This window comes from Myxocyprinus asiaticus, chromosome 39 (genome assembly GCF_019703515.2).
Source record: "Myxocyprinus asiaticus isolate MX2 ecotype Aquarium Trade chromosome 39, UBuf_Myxa_2, whole genome shotgun sequence".
In the NCBI taxonomy this organism is placed as follows: Eukaryota; Metazoa; Chordata; class Actinopteri; order Cypriniformes; family Catostomidae; genus Myxocyprinus; species Myxocyprinus asiaticus.
In genome coordinates, this window is record NC_059382.1 from 605,001 (window position 1) to 627,978 (window position 22,978).

Consider the following 22,978-nt stretch of genomic DNA (forward strand, 5'->3'; position numbering starts at 1 on the left):
ACAGCGGTAACAAACCAGACCGACATGAGACACGAAACAAGACAAACTGGCACTGGACAGCACACACGAGGAGACTAAAATAGGGAGAGAAATCAACAGGTTAACAGACAGGGCAGGTGTGACTAATAAACTAATAATGGGCAAACAAGGAGGCGGGGTATGACGTAAGACAGAGAGACATGCGGCAACACAGAAACAATAACAAAGCCATGTGTTTGAAAACACCCGAATGGCATGAGCGCACATCGCCAAGACAATAAGGCGATATACGCTCATGCCAATCGACAGACAAGACGAGAGAATGCGTAGCAATGGCAAACAAAGCGATGCCACGCATTCTCACACTAAACGAAACCTGAGCGTACACAGCGAGGCAAACGCCATGTGATGCATGCAACAGGCGACAAAAAACACGACAGGACACCCTTGCAAGAGTTCAGCCACACACACCTAACACCTCAAACCGAAGCGACCGCACTTCAGCACAATGTGAAGATAGCTCGCGACCCGGGCGTGCCGTGCAACACGAGGCGCACCCGTGGAACCCGTGGAGGTATGGAGGTGGCCTCCCGGGAGCATGAGTGTCCGTAATGCCGACACCAACTGAAACCGAACCAGACAGGGAAGTCAGGATCCAGACACCACGCTCCGAACATGAAACATGAGACCAACAGAGGAGCGCACGGCAGGAAAATCACAACCGAACCCGTGCGCTCACACAGAGATAGAAAATGAAACACGAGACAGACATAGGACGATGATGTCACGGTCCTGCCACACAAAAACAACACTATCAATACTAAAACAAGTGCGGTTGATTATAAAGAGTGCTGGCTGTTGGCGTGAATGTGTTTGGGTTGTTTTCATTTGCTTATATTACAATATTTCTGACATTGAGGTTTCTGGTCTGCTTCTGGTGCAGAACTGATCTCACTGCACATATGCAAACCTGAGGAAGTGATGTCATCACGTTGGAGAGTCGTGCAAAGACCAAAGGGAAAGAAGGCTTGGCTTGATCAGAAGGGTTATCAGTGATGTCATCATCTCTCATGAAGCGAATGAGAGCCAATCAGAGTCTGTGATGACACGTGGATTAAAGAGTTTGTAGAAACTGCCTTTAGAGATTCTGCTCTCCGTAGAGTTCACTGTCACATAGCAGCTTCAGTTGCACCTGTAAAAAACATATAAGACATCTTTGACGAGCGTTGTTTCATGTGTGAATCGACACGTGTATAAACTCTCACAGAGACACACACTGTCCATGTGTGCATGCTGAAATCAGTTTCATTATAAAACAAACAGAATGTTCAGTTTATTAAGAGGGCAACATAATGAAATATTTCATTCATAAGATTATACATTTGTTTATTTGATGTATAACAGCACAGTTGCTGATTGAGTTTAACAGTTTCCTCTTTGAAAAGAGTCAGAATTTCTGCTGTACTTCCAGTGCATTGTATCAGCTATTTCTAATTATTTTACCTTTTTTTTTTTTTTGTACTAATTTTGCAAATAATAAAGCAGTGAATTGTTTAAAGTGTGTTGTATCTAATAAATGACAAATGAAAATAACCTCCAGCCAGAAACTCCACATGTGATTCTGTGGAAATAAAAACATGATGCATCATACACATTCACTCAATCATTTGATTCTCATTTTATTTTCTCATTGCTGTTCATTGGTTCCCTTTGTGACATCAGAGTGCCTCATATTCAAAAAATAATAAAAATAAGAATAGGGGCCTGGGGGGCCTGGGTAGCTCAGTGGTAAAGTCGCTGGCTACCACCCCTGGAGTTCACTAGTTCGAATCCAGGGTGTGCTGAGTGACTCCAGTCAGGTCTCCTAAGCAATCAAATTGGCCCGGTTGCTAGGGAGGGTAGAGTCACATGAGGTAACCTCCTCGTGGTTGCTATAATGTGGTTTTTGCTCTTGGTGGGGCGCATGGTGAGTTGAGTGTGGATGCCGCGGTGGGTGGCGTGAAGCCTCCACACGCGCTATGTTTCCATGGCAACGCGCTCAACAAGTCACGTGATAAGATGCAGGGATTGACGGTCTCAGACGTTGAGGCAGCTGGGATTCATCCTCCGTCACCCGGATTGAGGCGAGTCACTACGCCGCCATGAGGACTTAGAGCGCGTTGGGAATTGGACATTCTAAATTGGGTGAAAATGGGGAAAAATCCCCCCAAAAAAAGAATAGGGGCCTGGGTAGCTCAGCGAGTTCGAATCCAGGGTGTGCTGAGTGACTCCAGCCAGATCTCCTAAGCAACCAAACTGGCCTGGTTGCTAGGGAGGGTAGAGTCACATGGGGTAACCTCCTCATGATTAGTGGTTCTCACTCTCAATGGGGCGTGTGGTAAGTTGTGTGTGGATCGTGGAGAGTAGCATGAGCCTCCACATGCTCTGAGTCTCCGTGGTGTCATGCACAACGAGTCACGTGATAAGATGCACGGATTGACGGTCTCAGAAGCGGAGGCAACTATAAATCTGAGTGTTAAAATCAGAAGTGCAATAACAGTTAATTCATATCAGTTTATCTAATATTATATTTTCAGAATATCCTTCACTCACATCCAAACAACTGTCAATAATAACATAAAAATGAGTGAAAAAATCATCAAGAAATTTTCATAATAATATTGTGTGCTGTGAACACTTTTTATAACCACAGTTATAACAACATTCATTGACTGGAGGATGTTGTGCTGCAACATCAAAGTAAATCCAATTTAGATAAAATGTACAAAGAGTTGCAAATGACCCACCAACTGCCCCAAGTTGAAAGAGTCCACCCCAATGACTGTAGGATTTTCTGGTGCAGAGATATTGCTGTTGTTCCATGGTTGCTAGGCAGTTGCCAGGGTAACAATAAATGGGATGCTTTCTATCTTGAGTAAAATGAGCCTACCCGGAAGTCTCTAAAATGTTCTGGTGCAGAGATATATGTTTTGCTACTCGGTTGCTAGGTTGACCCCATCTGGTTGCTAGGCAGTTGCCAGGGTGATACTAACAAGGCTCCTTGCCAGCCTGAGTAAAATGAGCTTACCCAGAGGTCTCTAAAATGTTCTGGTGCAGAGATATGTTTTGCTACTGGATTACTAGGGTGACCCCTTCTGGTTGCTAGGCAGTTGCCAGGATGATATTCAAAAGGCTCCTTGCAAGCCTGAGTCAAATGTGCCAGTCTGGAAGTCTCTACTATGTTCTTGTGCAGAGATATGTTTTTTGCCACTCGGTTGCTAGGGTAATCCCTTTTGGTTGCTAGGCAGTTGCCAGGGTGATACTAACAAGGCTCCTTGCTGGCCTGAGTGAAATAATCCAAACCTGAAATCTCTATGACTTTCTGATTTGTAGATATCATTCTTACCATTATGAATGGAAGTCTAAGAGTTTGGGTTGCTAGGGTGGACTAAATGGTTGCTAGGGCATGGCTAAGTCGTTTCCAGGATGATACTTAAAGGCTGCTTGCTAGTCTGATTAAAAAAAAAAAAAAAAAAAAAAAAAAAAGGCCAAAGATGAAGTCTGTATGACGTTGTGGTGCAGATATGGGTTTTGCAATATGGTTGCTAGGCAGTTGCCAGGGTGATACTAAACAGGCTGCTTGCTGGCCTGAGACATACGAGCCATCGATGAAGTCTCTACAGTCTGAGCCATTTTGAATTTAAGTCAATGCGGTTTGGTTGCTAGGGTGGTCTAAATGGTTGCTAGGGCGTGGCTAAGTAGTTTCCAATATGATACTAAAAGACTGATTTGTAGCCCGAGTGAAATGAGCCCGCCCCCATTTCTTCTACGACATTCTGATTGGGAGATATCGTAAGACAAATTTTTGTCATTAGCTTGTCATAGTAGGAAAAAATCCCTTTCCATAGTATGTTTTGACACCTCACTCGTGGGCCTACGGCACGGGACGAGTTAGGTGCCTAAGTTGTGTACGGAAGAATAATAATAAGTATGTGAGATTATAATAGTGATGCTTTGCTTCGCAAGCACCACTAATAATAATAATACGTTTTCAAACCAACCTAATGATATACATTATTGTATATAATCAGTTTTAAAAAGTGAATATGTGTGTTTGTCTCAGGCAGTGAGCGGGGCAGCTGCTTTCGGGGCGGAAGTCAAACACGCTGCTGTTGTTTCTGTCGCGGAACTCGTTTGAATTCTTTGTTAATTTAACAGTTTTGCGCTGTTTGTTCAACATTTGTGTGGAGGAATCGCGTTTATTTTGTCCTTCATGGCTCCCACTATACAGACACAAGCGCAGCGGGAGGACGGACACCGGTGAGAAAAACAACTTTTATAATACACTAATTTGATGTAAACAAATGGAATCCTCACTAATACACTGATTTAAACGCTTTAAACACATTCACAACTTTCTGATATACACTGGTAGCCAAAAGTTAGGAATAATGTACAGATTTTGCTCTTATGGAAAGAAATTGGTGCTTTTATTCACCAAAGTGGCATTCAACTGATCACAATGTATAGTCAGGACATTAATAACGTGAAAAATTACTATTACAATTTGAAAAAAAAAAAAAAAAAGTGTTCAGAACTTATTTTGGCAGCCAGTGTAAAAACTTTCAACACTGGGTGTTTACAAACATCTGATCAGAGCCAGCAGAAATTCTTCTTCTTGTTATTATTATTTATCAGATTATGTCTCTGGTCTGATCATGTCTCATTGTGATAAATAATCTTGTCTTGTGTATGTCTGATGTGTATTGTGTGTGTATTTTGTGTTTTCTGCAGGAGTTCGGCGCACAGAAGCGTCCCAGAGAGGTGATGATGATGATGTCACTGAGCTCGAGCTCTGCTGTGATACTTTATATTCATTCATTTAACAGCTGTGTTTATCCAAAGCTACTCTTTAATGATTATGCTGTTGTGATGTTGACCTCTTGTGTGTTTTCTGATGTGCTGTAGATCTGGTGTGGTGTGCAGAGTGAAATATGCCAACAGTCTTCCTGATATCCCATTTGATCCGAAGTTCATCACGTATCCGTTTGACCAGCACAGGTATCTGATCTGTGTTCATACACACACTGCTGCTGTATGCCTCAAATTTAAAGCAACGGTTCACTCAAAAATGATCATACGCTCATCATTTATGCAGCCTAATGCTGTCACAAACTTGCGTGACTTTCTTTCTTTTGTGAAACACAAATAAAGATGTTTTGAAGAATGAATTAGGTTTTTGTCCATACAATGCAAGTCAATGGGGTCCAACATTTTCAAGCACATAAAGGCATGATTTATGCCCAGTTCTCAATGCGCTCTAAGTCCTCATGGTGGCGTAGTGACTCGCCTCAATCTGGGTGGCGGAGGATGAATCTCAGTTGCCTCCGCGTCTGAGACCGTTAATCCGCGCATTTTATCATGTGACTTGTTGAGTGCGCTGCCACGGAGACGTAGCGCGTGTGGAGGCTTCACGCTATTCTCCGCGGCATCCACGCACAACTCGCCACGTGCCCCACTGAGAGCGAGAACCACATTATAGCAACCACGAGGAGGTTACCCCATGTGACTCAACCCTCCCTAGCAACCGGGCCAGTTTGGTTGCTTAGGAGACCTGGCTGGAGTCACTCAGCACACCCTGGATTCAAACTCACGACTCCAGGGGTGGAAGCCAGCGTCTTTACTTGCTGAGCTACCCAGGCCCCCCACATAAAGGCATCATTAAGGTAATCTATACGATTCCAGTGGTTTAATCCATGTCTTCTGAAGCAATATGATCGGTGAGAAACTGATTCAAATTTAAGCTCTTAAGGCTGATTTACACTTCTACATCAAACCTACACCGTAGCCTGGCGTGCACCTTTTCTCCAATCAGCAGAATGATTTGACTGTATGTTTGACAGTATGTGTACAGTAATCATATTTCATAAGTTATGGAAACACAATACTTCTAATTTGTCAGCAAATTAAAAAGCACCTGGTAAGAGTTGGTTATATTGCCTGTATGCATTGTAAAGTCTTTAAAACGACACCCATTTTGTGTTATTCATGCAAGTAGTTTTGAATTAATTTGTTTCTTTTTCAGCACGGAACGTCAAAAGTATTCCAAAATATTTACTTATTATTATTATTTAAGCAATTCAGGAGCAAGCGTACAGTATTTTCCTAATTTATTTTCTCCCTGTAGTGCTGGCAACATGTATAATAAATAATATGTACCTAAATTTCATTATACATAAATGTTGCATTTTCATTTTCTAGTGTCTGACAACACTATCAACCTTTTGACGAGCAGGGTACATTTAAAAAAAAAAAGATGTCTTGAACTTAAGTCTGCATTTAAATGCGTGAAACATTGTGTCTGGTGTGTGCACAGCGCTCTGCACATGCGTCAATCGCATGGAAGTGTGTGAATAAGCTTCTCTCATTTTGTTTCATATGGATTAAATTTATGCTGCCTTTAGCTTGAAAGTTTTGGACCCCATTGACTTGTACTGTACAAACACCTGATCTCCATCAAAATATCTTTGTGTTCCGCATAAGAAGGAAAGTCAGGTAAGTAAATGATGAGGGAATGATGATTTTGTGGGCTTGTGGAATATGAGTGTGTCTGCAGTGATGTGTGCGTTGTGTGTGTGTGTGTGTGTGTGTGTGTTGCAGGTTTGTGCAGTATAAAGCCACATCACTAGAGAAACAACACAAACATGAGCTGCTTACTGAACCTGATCTGGGCGTCACTATCGACCTCATTAACCCTGATACATACCGCATCGACCCGAACAGTGAGTCTCACACACACACCCATCATCAACACTGATACACACCACTTTATCCTGCAATCTCAAATGCCTCACCAACACCTGTGTGTTTCAGTTCTGTTGGATCCTGCTGATGAGAAACTTCTAGAAGAGGAGATTCAGGCTCCGTCCAGCTCAAAGAGGTACAAGAGATCAACTGCAGTGTTTCATGGGGTTGAGACATCATTCTCTGACCTTTGACCCCAGCTCTGACACAGATGTGTGTGTGTGTGTGTGTGTGTGTTTCAGGTCGCAGCAGCATGCGAAGGTGGTGCCGTGGATGAGAAAGACGGAGTACATCTCCACAGAGTTCAACAGATACGGCGTCTCCAACGAGAAGGTGGAAGTGAAGTGAGTGAGATGCAAATATCTGTCTTACTGACCGAAAGTACATGTCTGTCTCGCATTTCAATATGAAGAATGGCTTGAGCTTATTGTCACGTGACCTGTGTGTGTGTGTGTGTGTGTGTGTGTGTGTGTGTGTGTGTGTGTGTGTAGGATCGGTGTGTCAGTGAAGCAGCAGTTCACAGAAGAGGAGATCTATAAGGACAGAGACAGTCAGATCGCTGCTATTGAGAAGACGTTTGAGGATGCACAGAAGTCTGTCAGTACACACACATACAGTTATTATACACATTTACAACATGATGAGTTTGTGTTTGTAATTCACTTTTCTCTTGTGCATGTTACAGATTGCTCAGCATTACAGTAAACCCAGAGTCACACCGGTGGAGGTGCTGCCTGTGTTCCCTGACTTTAAGGTTACACACACACACACACACACACACGCATACATACATTTACAAACACACTACAAACAAATACACACACACACATTTACACAAATACACACACATTTACACAAATACACACACACACACATATACAAATACACATTTACACACACACACTTACACAAATACACACACTAACACAAATACACACACACACACACACATACAAATACACATTTACACACACACACTTACACAAATACACACACTAACACAAATACACACACACACACACACACACATACAAATACACATTTACACACACACACTTACACAAATACACACACTAACACAAATACACACACACACACACACACACACACATACAAATACACATTTACACACACACACTTACACAAATACACACAAAACACACACACACTAACACAAATACACATACAAATACACACACACACACACACACGCATACATACATTTACAAACACACTACAAACAAATACACACACACACTTACACAAATACACACACTAACACAAATACACACACACATACAAATACACATTTACACACACACACACACACTTCCACAAAACACACACACATACACATTTACACACACACACACTAACACAAATACACACACACACATACAAATACACATTTACACACACACACACACACATAATAAAACATAAGATAATCTTTAGCTCATTATGGACTCTTCACAGACCGTGATGACTCGTTTCCACCTTATTCATTAGCATAAACCTAGCAAACAATTTTATTTTTTCAATTATTTTATTTATTTATTTATTTATTTTATTTATTTTTCTCCCCAATTTGGAATGCCCAATTCCCAATGCGCTCTAAGTCCTCGTGGTGGCGTAGTGACTCGCCTCAATCCGGGTGGCGGAGGACGAATCTCAGTTGCCTCCGCGTCTGAGACCGTCAATCCGCGCATCTTATGTGGCTTAAGTACGTTACCGTGGAGACGTAGCGCGTGTGGAGGCTTCACGCTGTTCTCCGCGGCATCCACGCACAACTCGCCACACACCCCACTGAGAGCGAGAACCACATTATAGCAACCACGAGGAGGTTACCCCATGTGACTCTACCCTCCCTAGCAACCGGGCCAATTTGGTTGCTTAGGAGACCTGACTGGAGTCACTCAGCACACCCTGGATTCAAACTCGTGACTCCAGGTGTGAGAGTCAGGATCAATTCTCGCTGAGATACCCAGACCCCTATTTTTTTCAATTATTTGTGTAAATTTACAACATTATACTTTGTGTTATATTATCGTGGAATTAATTTGATAAAACTAGTTAACACTGCTACGATATGGTTTCAGATACAGCTGCTGAGGGAGTGACAGTAAATTAGCCATCTTTCTACTGGAGCAAATATGAATGCAAAAATAACGTTTGATGTTATAGAAGTTTACGTTGCAATAGTTTACTTCCGAATTCCAAACCTGGAAATGTGAAAGAAGATCATTACTTGAAATGCCCACATCTGTCTCTGTCTGTCTGTCAGATGTGGATTAATCCATGTGCTCAAGTCATCTTCGATTCTGATCCGGCACCTAAAGATGTTTCTGCACCAGCAGGAGTGGATATGATGTCACAGGCCATGATCAGGTGTGTGTGAACCCTGGACGATTAACAATCAGAACTGTTTTGATCTCAAAGTTTGTGGTTGTGTGTTATTAACGTCGGAGTTATTGTGTGTGTATGTGTGTGTGTTCAGGGGTATGATGGATGAAGAGGGTAATCAGTTTGTGGCGTACTTCCTGCCGAATGAAGACACGATGCGCAAACGCAAGAGAGACGTCGAAGAAGACTTGGAGTTCATGCCTGATGAAGTGTAAGACACAAACACACAGTCAAACACACATTCACATGATTTTCCATCCTGTTCCACCCATTTAGGTCACAGTGTCCCACAGTATGTGTCAGACTTCCAAACACTAACTGACTGAAAACTGTGTTTCACATGCATGTTAAAAAATAACACGAACACCTTCTCTCAGACGGATCACTTATAGCTGCAACTGTGTGAAAATGTAATCGGTTCTGATGGGTCGACACACTCTGATATCTGTAATGTGTGTGTGTGTGTGTGTGTGTGTGCAGGTACGATTATAAAATCGCTCGTGAGTATAACTGGAACGTGAAGAACAAGGCCAGTAAAGGATACGAGGAGAATTATTTCTTCATCTTCAGAGACAGCGATGGAGTTTATTATAATGAGCTGGAGACCAGGTAACTGTCAATCACACAGACGGGCTCCGCCCCCACACTGATCAAGCACGCACTTGTGCTGTGAAGAGTTTTAATGACCTGTGTGTGTGTGTGTCAGGGTGCGTCTGAGCAAGCGGCGGGCGAAGGTTGGCGCTCAGTCATCTACAAACGCAGTGTTGGTGTGTAAACACAGAGACATGAACGAGAAAGAGCTGGAAGCTCAGGTCAGTGCACACTACAACATTATATTTAGTTTTATTTGAGTTCATTTTTCAAATATACTTTTGTTTCACTTCATTTTCTCACCCTCATGTCGTTACAAACCGGTCTGACTGTCTTCAGTGGAACACCAAAGGAGATGTTTGGTGGAATGTTCACGCTGCTCTTTTCCAGACACTGAGCCCGTTTATATGCACAAAAATACGCTGATAACTCCCAAAAATCATCTTATTTAAAATTGACAACAAAGCAAGGAAAATAATCTGGATATTCTGTGTGTTTGACGTCAGTCCGTGAACAGTCATGCGCTGAACACGAGCACACATTGAATAAGCTGGTAAGAACGCCACTTACATGCAACACGAAATCAGTGTAATGGGCAAACATCTACCTGTGTCGATTAGTTTATTCTTAATCCGTTTATCACCTCACACCGATAATGGAAAGGCATTTATTGTGTGAGCACACTTTGTCGTGCATGTAAACGCGCTCATTGAGGCAAACAGTGACCAGGGGCTGTCAAACTCCAAAATGACAAAAAAGCACCATTAAATATCTTAGAAGTAAACTAGTTCAAATGACTCGTGTGCTATATTCAAGTCTTCTGAAGTCATGTAATAGCTTTGTGTGAGGAACAGACTGGAATTTAAGTCCTTGTCAGCTTAACCGCATCAGTCCCCATCTACATTAATTGTATGGAAAAGAGCAGCATGAACATTCTGCTAAATGTTTATTTTTTTTTTATTTATTTATTTTTTTTTATAAGTAATGGAAGTATAGTTTATGTGATAGTTTAGTATATAGAATGGATTGCAATAAATAGTATGATACATATACAGTGGTTTTTTTTTCAATTTGGAATGCCCAATTCCCAATGCGCTCTAAGTCCTCGTGGTGGCGTAGTGACTCGCCTCAATCTGGGTGGCGGAGGACGAATCTCAGTTGCCTCCACGTCTGATACCGTCAATCCACGCATCTTATCATGTGACTTGTTGAGCGCGTTACCGTGGAGACGTAGCGTGTGTGGAGGCTTCACGCTGTTTTCCGCGGCATCCATGCACAACTCGCCACGCGCCCCACTGAGAGCGAGAACCACATTATAGCGACCACGAGGAGGTTACCCCATGTGACTCTACCCTCCCTAGCAACCGGGTCAATTTGGTTGCTTAGGAGACCTGACTGGAGTCACTCAGCACGCCCTGGATTCAAACTCATGACTCCAGGGGTGGTACATATGCAGTGTTAATCATGTCAGCGAAATGTCTGATAAAATGTTGCCGAAGGGTTTTTGACTGTGTCAGTGATAACAAGACGAGTCAAAGACATGTCATGACGATAATCAGTTTTAATTCAAACATACTGTTGACGAAAATATGACGAGAACAATAATATTGCAGGATATTAATGATGCAGTAACCCTGTTATTTATTTAATTATTTGTTTAATATTGATGTAAATAATCCAGTACAAAGTTTGGGCACACCAGGCCAAATGACATGTTTTGTTGATTTTCCAAGTAAAAAAAGACAAGACAATCTTTTCATTGAACACCCTTAAACTTAGACATATTTATGCAAATTGTTGTGCACATTTATTATTTATTTGTCTAAATCTCCGGGTAGATGTAAAACATGCCGTGCATGCGAGACGCCATAAGAATATTGCTGAACTAGAAGCATTCTGTAAGGAAGAGTGGGGGAAATTCCTCAAGGAAGAATAGAAAGACTGTTAGCATAACGGTCAGCGGTCAGTTACGACAGTAAGTCACCGTTTACCAATGAATCAGGAGAGCCGTAAACTGACACCTATCTGTCACAAAATTGTCAGTGTCTCTTATAAAACATCAATTCATGGTAGTAAACTCCACACATAGTTCATTCCAAAAGGGTTGTTTAGTGTGAGCTGTTGTTTAGATGAGCTGTTTTCTCACAAAAGCTTTTTATTCAGCGTACTGAAGCATCTCCTCCATAGACATCCATTCAAAAAGAACGTCCTCTTATCTCCTCGCCAGTGTACTGTAATAGAATGTCTACGGGACCTCCGCGTAATGCTGCAGGCTCCCGTATTAGAAGGGTTCTGACTGTCAGCAGGCTACAAGAAACATTTATAATCTGTGATTTCTGCCAAAGGTGGAGTTACTAAGTACCGAACGAAAGGGTGTCCAAACTTCTGCACCTGCCACATTTACTAGCTGGGTTTCAATCCAACTGTTTTCATGCACATTTTGATATTGTGCATAAGAAATCCTGAATGTAAGTGCTTGACATGCAAATAAACTCTCATAATTCGCTTAACATTTAATGCGTTAGGAGGAGGTGAATTTTCTAGAATTTTGCAGTAGTTAAAATGCACATTAAGGGGGTTCTGGGTATCTCAGCGAGTATTGACGCTGACTATCACACCTGGAGTCGTGAGTTTGAATCCAGGGTGTGCTGAGTGACTCCAGCCAGGCCTCCTAAGCAACCAAATTGGCCCGGTTGCTAGGGAGGGTAGAGTCACATGGGGTAACCTCCTCGTGGTCGCTATAATGTGGTTCTCGCTCTCGGTGGGGCGTGTGGTGAGTTGTGCGTGGATGCCGCGGAGAATAGCGTGAAGCCTCCACATGCGCTATGTCTCCACGGTAACACACTCAACAAGTCACGTGATAAGATGCACGGATTGACGGTCTCAGACGTGGAGGCAACTGAGATTCGTCCTCCGCCACCCGGATTGTGGCAAGTCACTACACCACCACGAGGACTTAGAGCGCATTGGGAATTGAGCATTCCATATTGGGGAGAAAAAAATTAAGGTGATGAAAACGGTTTATTCGCAAAATGATGACGTGTTTTGACCATTCGTGCATGTGTTGTGAGTGTGTGATAGCTTGATGTGACTAGCCCAACGAAAGATAAGACCTTGTCACACAATTCTTCAAACATAGCCCTTGATATTCGGAAATCTTTAACCCACAGCTGGTTGTTAAAGTGGGACCTCATAATCCGCCAGAACAGTTTTAAGAGCGGGTGCTCCAAGGTACGCGCAGGCTGGTGGCTTGTGGGCATCTTGCAGCCATTTCAGCCCACATTATATCAGATATTACACTTATTCTGTGGCATCTCCAGGCAGCATTTAATAAAACGGGGTACAATTGCTCCAAACCTGTAAATCTCCGATGCAAGGATGATCATTCAGCTGCTCCATCACGACAAGATCGAATTTTTAGAAATGCAACATTACGATAGAAACCCAGCTACTGTTTATTTATTTTTTTCATCTGTTAAATTAAGCAAATAAATAATAAATGTGCACAACAATTTGCATAAATATGTCTAAGTTTAAAGGTGTTCACTGAAAAGATTGTCTTGTCTTATTTTAACTTGGAAAATCAACAAAACATGTCATTTGGCATGGGGTGCCCAAACTTTTGCATACGAATGTATGTTGTGTATTTCCCTGCTGAACAATGAACTTTACTAACGGTTAATGACCTCACTCAAACACTCAATCCTGTATATGTGACATCACTATATATCCACAACATAAACATCAGATTACATCACAGACAGTGAGCAGCTGAACTTGAACTAGTCAGAATGTGTAACTCGTGTTGTGAATACACCGTTTCTTTAAAAACACGCCACACGTAACGCAAGATCCTCAACTGTGTAAACGTGAGGAGTCACTTCTAAAATTGAGATTATGTTGTTTAATCTTACATATTAAAAACATTCATAGTTTATATGTTTGATACATGTTGAAATAATTGTAAGTGATTTATAATTTTTTTTTATATGTTTAAATATTCGGTCTGTTACAGTTTGTTACATGTTTTGTGTCAGTTTGCACATTATTGTCAACTAAAATCATACGGCATTGTAGTCAGAGTGAATTTGACCAACATGAATGAGAATGACATGATGAAATATTGACTAATGCATGAACACACACACACACACTGATCTGTTTGTGTATGTGTTTGATTGACAGGAGGCTCGCAAAGCTCAGCTGGAGAATCACGAGCCGGAGGATGAAGAGGAAGAACTGGACCTGGACAAGGACCTGCAGGACTCTGGTAACATCTTCATCATCATTAGATAGGTGCAGTGTGTGTGTGTGTGTGTGTGTGTGTGTGTGTGTGTTAATGTGTGTGTCTGTGTGTTCAGGTGAGGAGAGAGGTCAGGCGAGTGACAGTGAGAACTCTGAGAGTGAGTCTGATCGTGAGGAAGAGGAGCGTCCGGCTGATGAAGATGAGGAGGAGGAGGAGGAGGAGGGCCCCAAGCGCCGTGAGAGGAAGAGCAGTGGCAGTGAGAGCGGAGACGACCGACAGGCTCGTGATGAAGAGGAGATCTTCGGCTCTGATGATGACAGTGAGGAAGACGAGGGTGGGCGAGCGAGGAGCGCCAGCAGCAGCGTACAGCAGAGCGGGAGTGAGAGAGCGAGCGACTCGAGTGACGGCAGCGACAGCGAATGAGAGACTGACGCGTCACACAAACACACTTCTGCTTTCAAATGCTTTAAAGAGACAGTTCGCCCCAAAAATGAAAATTCACTCTCATGTTGTTCCAAACCCGTATGACTTTCTATCTTCTGTGCAACATAAAAGGGGAATGTTATGCAGAACGAGAGTCTCAGTCACCATTCACTTTGATTGTCTAGAAAACAGACGCAGTGGCTGAGTCTGTCATTCTGCCGAATATTCTTCTTTTATATTCCAGAGAAGAAAGTCATACAGTTTTCGAACGACATGAGGGTGAGTAAATGATGACAGAATTGTCATTTTTGGGTGAGTTCTAAATGGCAGTAATGCTCCCCAGAAAAAAATATAATTTTATTTTCTGACTCAAAATCTGTCTTGTAGTTTCCGATCGTTTGATCACTCTTTATGACTTTAGATGAGGACAGAAATATGACCGTGATTTGTTTCAGTTCAGTGTGTAATTAATTCTAATATCAGATATTGTAATGAGAGATGAACTGAATGAGTGTGTTTGATAATGAATAAGACTGTAGAGTTTGATTTGATGTTCCAGTCTGTTTTATTTCTCTGGTTTCTCATTATGGATGTAGACTGAGTGCTCATGTATTAGTAAATGTGTTGTTGATTTTTTTAAGTAGTGTCCACTCTCACATTACTGTATAAAACATTGTAAATAAACAACAGTTTAGTTAAATCTGAGTTTGCATTCTGGATGAGGAGCGTTCACAGCAGCTGTAAGACTGAAAATGCCATTTGCAAACGATTGTACTTGTCAGTGTGTTAGTGAATGTGCTGAACTCCACACCTACAAAACTTCAATCTTACAGTCATTCTGAAGCATTCTACAGACTCAAGAAATGCAAGAAAGTTTTACATATGACAAGACCTATAAGCAAATATTTGAGAACACTTTTTATACGGAGTAACTTTGAGCTGACCGGAGATCATTTTGCACTTTTATTTCAAAGTGATTTCAGGATTCTGGTCATGTTTCAGCGAAAGAATGACAGTTTCTCCTTCAGCCATTCCTCCGTCAGATCATCTGGATTACGAACCTCAAAAATCTGCAGAGAGACAGATGTGAATTATTAAATTGCAGATACTATTTTCACCCCTAATTAAATACTAATATAGAGTATAGAGACATCACTGGTGTTTATTTAGAGTCCTAAAGACCAACTCCTAACCCTAACCTTCCCGTACAAAAACAACTTGGAGTAACCGTAGTATCACCGTGGTGTTTTGTAGCAAAATCTAAATAACCACAAAATTAAATATGGTTGGTTACTGTATTAAAGGGGTAGTTCACCCATAAATGAAAATTCTCTCATCATTTACTCACCCTCATGTCATCCCACATGTCTTTCTTCTGCTGGACACAAATGTGCTCTGTAGGTTCATACAATACAAGTGAATGGTGACCAGAATTTTGAAGCTCCAAAAAGCACATAAAGGCAGCATAAAAGTAATCCATGTCTTCTGAAGTGATATGATAGGAGTGGATGAGAAACAGATCGATATTTAAGTCCTTTTTTACTATAAATCTCCACTTTCACATTCTTGTGTTTTTGGTGATTCACATCCTTCATGCATATCGCCCCCTACTGGGCAGGGAGAAGAATTTCAAGCAAAAAAAGGACTTAAATATTGTTCTGTTTCTCACCCACACTTATATCACTTCTGAAGACATGAATTAAACCACTGGAGTCTTATGGATTACTTTTATGCTGCCTTTATGTGCTTTTTGGAGCTTCAAAGTTCTGGTCACCATTCACTTGCATTGCATGGAGCTACAGAGCTGAGATATTCTTCTAAAAATCTTCATTTGTGTTCAGCAGAAGAAAGAAAGTCATACACATCTGGGATGACATGAGGGTGAGTAAATGATGAGAGAATTTTCATTTTTGGGTGAACTGTCCCTTTAACGCCTTATTAGTAACACCATGGTTAATTGCATTAAAACTTTGACATTGAAATTGTGGAGTGGACAGAATGTTGGGTGTAATTGTCTTTCTTGTAAATGCCATTCATAGGTTAATTTTCTTGAAAACTGTAAACACTGTTTCTCTGTGGCGCTATTAAAATCCTCTATTTGTTTTAAGCGACCGCTTAGACTCCGCCCACCATTATTACTCAACCAATGGTGTGAGTTGGGGGCGGGACTTTGTTTGACCAATAGCAGAAGGGGGGCGTCTCCAGAAAGCTGTTTTGAATACAATGTTTATTTTTGCAGTTCCATTCAGCGGTGCTGAGGTGTCGCAGAAATTACTTCAGCTTTTATTGTGTTTCTGCCTGAGATCTTTGAAACACAACAGTCCCTGTTCCTGTACTTTTCATTTTTACAGACTGCAAAGGTGAAAAATATAGATTTATTAAAGTTTATAAAATGTGTAGCCTATTTCTCTAGCACTCTATAAACTCTAGAAAGACAATTGTTAAAGGTGCACATTTATTTTCATTAAAAAGATTTTACTCCTACAGAAATTAATAGTAATTTTGAAATAATGAGCACTCACATGAAGTAAAGACTCTATATCAGTAATTATAAAAGCAGTTTTATTCTACGTCTCCACATGGGGGTCCGCCATGTTGAGATCACATGACCAGCTTAATATCATGTGTTCAAGTCATGTCAGAATGATGGTATTTATGAGTTAAATGCACATGAACGCCACCACAAAGTCATAATTACGAGTGGGAAACTCTGGATTTTCTTTGAGCCCCGACTTTCCGAGTTAGGGGTGTGTCGACTTAAGGCTTAAACATACTCTATGCAAGGACGTGAACGCAGATGCACCTGGCTAAGCAAGCTCAATTTCACGCATCGTTGCGTTGTGAAATGTGTCAACATTCAATTCATAACACAACACAAATACGCGCTGCATTCTCAGCATTGCCACAAGGGGTGCTAGAGCGGATTTTCATAGCGGACTAAGGCAGCAATTTGAGTTGAATCTTTTTGAAAATATATATGACTTTTTGTCCCCCGTCCATTCAAATGAACTTGTTTTTCCTCCGTGTCTCTTCGTACTCCTCAACCATCAACTCATCGACCACATCCAAGCTGCATCCGAAAATGTAGGTGTAATGGTGGCCAGCTGATAGATAGATAGCTTTGCAACTTGTATAAACCTCACTCTCCTGACCTCAAGAGGTGCACTAGCGACTGACAATAGAGGCTGTAGCCTTTAGCCTCCTTGCTAGTCCCATGCCGGAGACGCCGGTTCGAGTCCCGTACGGAGCGGGTAGAACAGGAGTGTCACAATGGTGCCGTGACCCAGATGGGAGTGAGGTTTAGGGGGGTGAGTGTAACGGGAGCCAGCTGATAGATAGCTGTGCAACATGTATAAACCTCACTTTCCTGACCTCAAGAGGTGCACTAGCGACTGACGCTAGTGGCTGTAGCCTTTTGCCTCCTTGTTAATGCACCCGCCTCCCATGCCAGAGACATGGTAGAACAGGAGCGTCACATAGGCAGCCGACTTGCCACCTAATCAGTTAATGGCTTAACTGGCAGCTGTTTTGAAAGAATGGAAAAGCATCTTATTTTCATCCTGCCACTGTATACAGCCTACAAAGGGAGCGTATTCCTGGTTTCAGATGCAGCACCAGTTTCGTGGTCACGCCTAAGAAAATCTATCGCCCTCTTGTGGTCTGAGGTTTGTAACCGCCAGAGCAACGCAAGAGCGCACGTAACGTATGTTCAACAGGACCACGCATTGGCCAAGCGCTCGCGTCTGCATACTTGCGTATGTTTCGGCCTTTAAAAATTATGGCAGAAATAAAATTGTTATTGGTAATAATTCAGTTTTACTTGTGGATATTGTCTGTGCGCTTTAGTTTTTATGCATTTTTTTTACTTTTCATGTAAAATTACGATAAAACCTGCCAGAAAATAAGAATCATTTAGCTGGTTTAAGCAGCAACAAGCTTCATTTTTGTTTTTTGCATTAGTGCTTAAATAAAGCTTCCAGCCTTTGCCTTCGCTAGTAAGTGAAAAAGAAATCCGGGTCCGTTCTTTGTCACTAAAATCACTTGAACGCACATCACATCGTATTTACGATTTCCAACCTCGTAAGAACAAACTTCCCAGGAGGACTTGAACGCACCATCAGTAGCATCCACACCACTAGGTGTCAGTGTGAGTCCAAAGACGACACAAGCACAAAAATGACTGCGTACACATACAGCGTTTACCTTGGTGAGATCTGCTGACTGCACCAGTCTGTTCTTACTGCCGGCGTACATCATCTGCTGCTCCGGTTTACATCCTGTCAGAGAGTTTCAATTCATCGTCATATCGACATTAAACATTTCAGCTCTTCAAGGGACCGTTCTTTGCATCTTTCTTCCATACAATGAAAGTGAATGGTGACTGAGGCTAACATTCTACTTAAAATCTCCTTTTGTGTTGCACGGAAGAGAGAAAGTCATAAGGGTTTGGGTCGACATGTGGGTGAGTAAATGATGACAGAAGTTACATTTTTGGGTGAACTATCCCTTTAAATCTCTGTATAAATCACATTAAACACAATGATAAAAAGCAGAAACCTCTTGCTGGGCAGACAGTCTTTATATCACCATGTACTTTACTAATACTGTAATAAACTGATGTTTATGGTCTTCACTCACCCACAGGACTGGAGAAGATGAAACAGAGCGGATATGACACACGTCCATCACTGTGAGTCAGTTTATAACTGTACACTATAAATGTGCACTGGAGTTAAGAAAACCACACAACACTTTCTCCGCTGTCTAAACCCTTTTTGCACCCAAAACTCAGATTTCTAGGAATAGTTAGGGTTGTTTTAAAAGTAATCTCTATGTACTGCATCCTAGACTATAAGTTTGACTCATCACTCAGTTTGAAAACTTACAGGATGTGTTTGTCTCAGTATGATTGAGAGAGTGTATTACAACATAGCAGAAGGATATCGCGGCTGACGCTCTGGAAGTTCTTGTCTGAGTTCGTCCAGTGAGATATCCTGAAACAAACAGAGAGATCACTTCTATGCATGACAATGCAAGACCCACAAAATCTGTATTGGATTCAGTAGTATTTTCTCTTTATCCTCAGCTTAATGAAATCATCTACGAATTTCATGATACACAAATTATGTTTATAACTGCTTATAACTAATTATTATAACAGGTGTGTTTATGTGATCATCAGACCCAAACCGACCTCATATTCTTCCTCCAGAATGACCAGCTGTTTCTCCATATCAATCTTAACTAGAGAAAGAAAATATGAATTTAAGGAGGTTTTTTACATTTCATGAATGACATCAGCAAGGTCAAGATTGGAAACTGTTGCGCAGGACACCCGCAGGATATAGTCCTCATTTACATGAATACAGCACTCATTTGTTATGTAATCAACAAAGCAATAGATGTCCTGTGATAGTAAACTTAGACATAAAATAATAATCATAAAAATATGATTTATGGAAGTGGAAATTAATAATGCGACACTATTACATATACATAGGTCAATAATGACTCTATACACTTTCTGTAATTAAGCAATTAGACAATTTTGGCATTTTATTATTGCAGCACTATTCATGAGAGAATAGTTGAGGAATATAAAAGAGGTGTGGGTATAACCCGGGTCACTAAAGACCTGATGTATGCATTTAAGGGCAAAAGGAATAGTTTCCCAAAAGTGGAAATTCTGTCATTATTTACTCACCCTTATGTCGGTCCAAACCTCATATCATACGGTTGCCACCTTGGGCCTGGAAAAATCCTGGACACCTGATCAATGACCGAAAAACATATCGCTGGCCATCGTAAAAGAAACATATTATTTATGACTGTTTACTTCTTGTTTCATTTGGATATTATCGCGTTTAGTAGGAAATCTCAACAAAAACACATTTTAGCCTATTTTTAAGATACACATTTAATGGGGGTCTGGGTATCTCATCGAGTATTGACGCTGACTACCACACCTGGAGTCGTGAGTTTGAATCCAGAGTGTGCTGAGTGACTCCAGCCAGGTCTCCTAAGCAACCAAATTGGCCCGGTTGCTAGGGAGGGTAGAGTCACATGGGGTAACCTCCTCGTGGTCGCTATAATGTGGTTCTCGCTCTCGGTGGGGTGCGTGGTGAGTTGTGCGTGGATGCCGCGGAGAATAGCGTGAAGCCTCCACACGCGCTACGTCTCCGTGGTAACGCGCTCAACCAGTCACGTGATAAGATGCGCGGATTGACGGTATTAGACGCTTTCTTTTATGGTTCTTTTATGGTGGAGTTTAAAGTTCACACTGAACATTTAAATGTTTTAAAATGTATAAATATGTATGTATAAAGAATGAAGTTATGTATAAAGTTAAAAAAAAACATTTGTACATTTAAACTAAAGGATATCAAATAAATGTGTAAACATAAACTAACTGTTAATATTTTTAAGATTAATGGTACGCCCAATCATCCAAACAATTAATTCGACTTTCTTATGAATGCATTTGATTCTCCTCCTTGCGTAGTGTGCTTATAATCAAGGGTTCATATGTTTGAACGTGTTGTGAAAATACCTCGAGTACCTCGGGGCACCTTTCTCACATCGCATGAAAATATACAAGTTCCAGGACATTTTGCGTCCCGGAATTGAATTGAATATTTCCAGGATGGATGGCCAAAAACCGCGACGATCCTGGAAAATCCTGGACAGGTGGCAACCCTACTCATGTCGTGGAACACAAAAGAAGATGTTTGGCAGAATGTTAGAGAAGTTTCCTAACGCCATCGTTTTGCAAAGTATGCGGTGATGGAGAGCATTTTCGAAAGTCTCCGAACACTTTCATTATATGCAAAAAAGAGAAGCGGCAGCATTCTTTGAAATTTCCCCATTTGTGATTGACAGAAGAACCAAAGTCATACAGGTTTGAAACAACGTGAGGGTGAGTAATTGATGACAGAGATTTCATTTTTGGCTGAACTATCCCTTTAAGATTCTTCATTTAAGTAAATAGCATTATCCTTGTTGTCCCAGTGACACTCACTCAGAATAGCTGCATTGTTGGTCTCTTTACGAAAGCGAAACTTCTTGAGTTTCTCCTGCAGACTGGCGTCCACCTCACACACGACTAAAGAACTCGACTGTAAGAACAGCAACAAATTCACAACAACAATCTGTAGAACTTCAACTTCATCTATAAGCTTGAATCTGTTCTTAAAACAGAACAACACCAAAAATTGTACAGAATTTCAAGCCAGTTTGTCTTTGAGTGAAAGTGTGTAAGAGATTTAGGACAGGAAGTGCTGGTTTGCTCTGATGCTGTGATGTTTGCTTCCTGTCTCAATGAAAGTATCCACCAAACATGATCACATCATACAGCAGATTCTGTCAGCAGCTCATCATTATTCACATTACTCTTCAATGATAAAGTGAAATCTAACACAAGCGTCTGTGCAGTGTCTTACCATCCTGCAGGTCTGATCTGTCTGTGGGTTTCTGGTAAAGTTCCTCTTTGAGTTCTTGTGACAGGATGCTGCTGACATGTAAGACAGGGCGGGATGACACTCAAATACTCCTCTTGTTTCTTTAATTACAGATCTTTTGCATTTATACAGAATTTGTGCCTTCAAGCTTGACATTTTCATATCTAACTGAACCGTAATGGCTCAGTTTTGCTCTTAAATGATTGTTGTGTGGTTGTTTCCAGCTGCAGTTATGACCCAAACACATGACTGGCATTGTGCAGAATAGAGTTCTATTGTACTGCATGATGTGTAGTATAGGCTGTATACTGCATGATATATTTATAAATAGTATGCAAATATACACTTTTCAAACATACTACATTACTGCCACATGACCTCCTTCAGTGAGTGGCATCCAGTTATAATAACAGATACAAATAGTCATTTTGCATTTTTAATCAAAGTCAGTAAAAATGTCTTAATTCTTGGCAGTATTTAATATGAGGCTTGATGTCCATTCCATGCATACAGAAAATGAAATAGTGGAGTAGTGTGTTGTATGGTAGTGCAGTTGGTGAGTGATATTATTTTTATTTTCATTTATATTTTCTCTATATTTGTAGTCTCACTTTTATTCTTTAATATCATCCCTGTGGTGTCAATATAATGTTGAATGTACTGCGGTCACAGAAAACTAAATTATAAACGTGCATCATAAAATTTAAAACATATTGAAAAAACAAGGGAAATAGAAGCATAAATAGCAAAAAGGCAAATAAAATATTGTTTTCATTGGTTATAATTCTCTGATTATTTACTCTGACATTTGTGCTCATAATTTTTTTTCGCTCTTGTTTCAGAGTTCTTTGTTTCCAAATAATAAAGTAGAAACAGCAGCAAAGAAAAACAAAGCATGAGTGGGGGAATAAAAGTATGAGCAAAAATGTCTGAAAGAGTAAAAATAATCAATATATATATATATTTTTGCCTCTGCTATTTATGCTGCTATTTTTCTTATTTTTTTCAATCTTTTTTTAAATGTGTTTTTTAATTTTACCATTCATGTTTATTATTTTGTTTTCTGTGACTGCAATATGTTATACTTACACCATGG

The 22,978-nt window shown here is 40.9% G+C and overlaps 2 protein-coding genes and 1 long non-coding RNA gene across 3 annotated transcripts in view; 2 read left to right on the forward strand and 1 right to left on the reverse strand.

Annotated features, from left to right (window-relative positions):
- The window catches only part of LOC127430358 (uncharacterized), a 5,602-nt gene extending 3,992 nt beyond the window's left edge, over window positions 1-1,610 (forward strand). The window contains exon 4 of the long non-coding RNA XR_007895436.1: window positions 923-1,610. This is a non-coding gene — a long non-coding RNA (uncharacterized LOC127430358). The remainder of the gene's footprint in view (window positions 1-922) is intronic.
- A 2,471-nt stretch (window positions 1,611-4,081) lies between these two features.
- On the forward strand, window positions 4,082-15,125 carry paf1 (PAF1 homolog, Paf1/RNA polymerase II complex component). Its single transcript, XM_051680093.1, has 14 exons — window positions 4,082-4,278; window positions 4,753-4,782; window positions 4,927-5,019; window positions 6,619-6,740; window positions 6,832-6,898; window positions 7,005-7,106; window positions 7,254-7,359; window positions 7,448-7,516; window positions 9,047-9,150; window positions 9,260-9,376; window positions 9,646-9,774; window positions 9,872-9,977; window positions 13,942-14,026; window positions 14,118-15,125. The coding sequence occupies exons 1-14, from the start codon at window positions 4,232-4,234 to the stop codon at window positions 14,423-14,425; spliced, it is 1,485 nt and encodes a 494-aa protein (XP_051536053.1). The 5' UTR covers window positions 4,082-4,231; the 3' UTR covers window positions 14,426-15,125.
- On the reverse strand, window positions 14,967-22,005 carry gmfg (glia maturation factor, gamma). The gene is made up of 7 exons (XM_051680103.1): window positions 21,865-22,005; window positions 21,444-21,540; window positions 19,620-19,669; window positions 19,368-19,419; window positions 19,064-19,144; window positions 18,629-18,702; window positions 14,967-15,495 (listed from the first exon to the last, which is right to left on the reverse strand). Exons 1-7 carry the CDS (start codon window positions 21,940-21,942, stop codon window positions 15,424-15,426), a joined length of 504 nt encoding a protein of 167 aa, XP_051536063.1. The 5' UTR covers window positions 21,943-22,005; the 3' UTR covers window positions 14,967-15,423.
- Between the last annotated feature and the right edge of the window lie 973 nt (window positions 22,006-22,978).

Coding starts and splice junctions, on each gene's coding strand:
- gmfg (XM_051680103.1), bottom strand. CDS start 21,942: ATGTCAGCAGCATCCTGTCACAAGAACTCAAAGAGGAACTTTACCAGA. Junction 19,670..21,443: donor CAACAATGCAGCTATTCTGA/GTGAGTGTCACT, acceptor TTCTTTCTCTAG/TTAAGATTGATATGGAGAAA. Junction 15,496..18,628: donor AGTCAGCAGATCTCACCAAG/GTAAACGCTGTA, acceptor GTCTCTCTGCAG/ATTTTTGAGGTTCGTAATCC.
- paf1 (XM_051680093.1), top strand. CDS start 4,232: ATGGCTCCCACTATACAGACACAAGCGCAGCGGGAGGACGGACACCG. Junction 6,899..7,004: donor GCTCCGTCCAGCTCAAAGAG/GTACAAGAGATC, acceptor TGTGTGTTTCAG/GTCGCAGCAGCATGCGAAGG. Junction 9,151..9,259: donor ATGTCACAGGCCATGATCAG/GTGTGTGTGAAC, acceptor GTGTGTGTTCAG/GGGTATGATGGATGAAGAGG.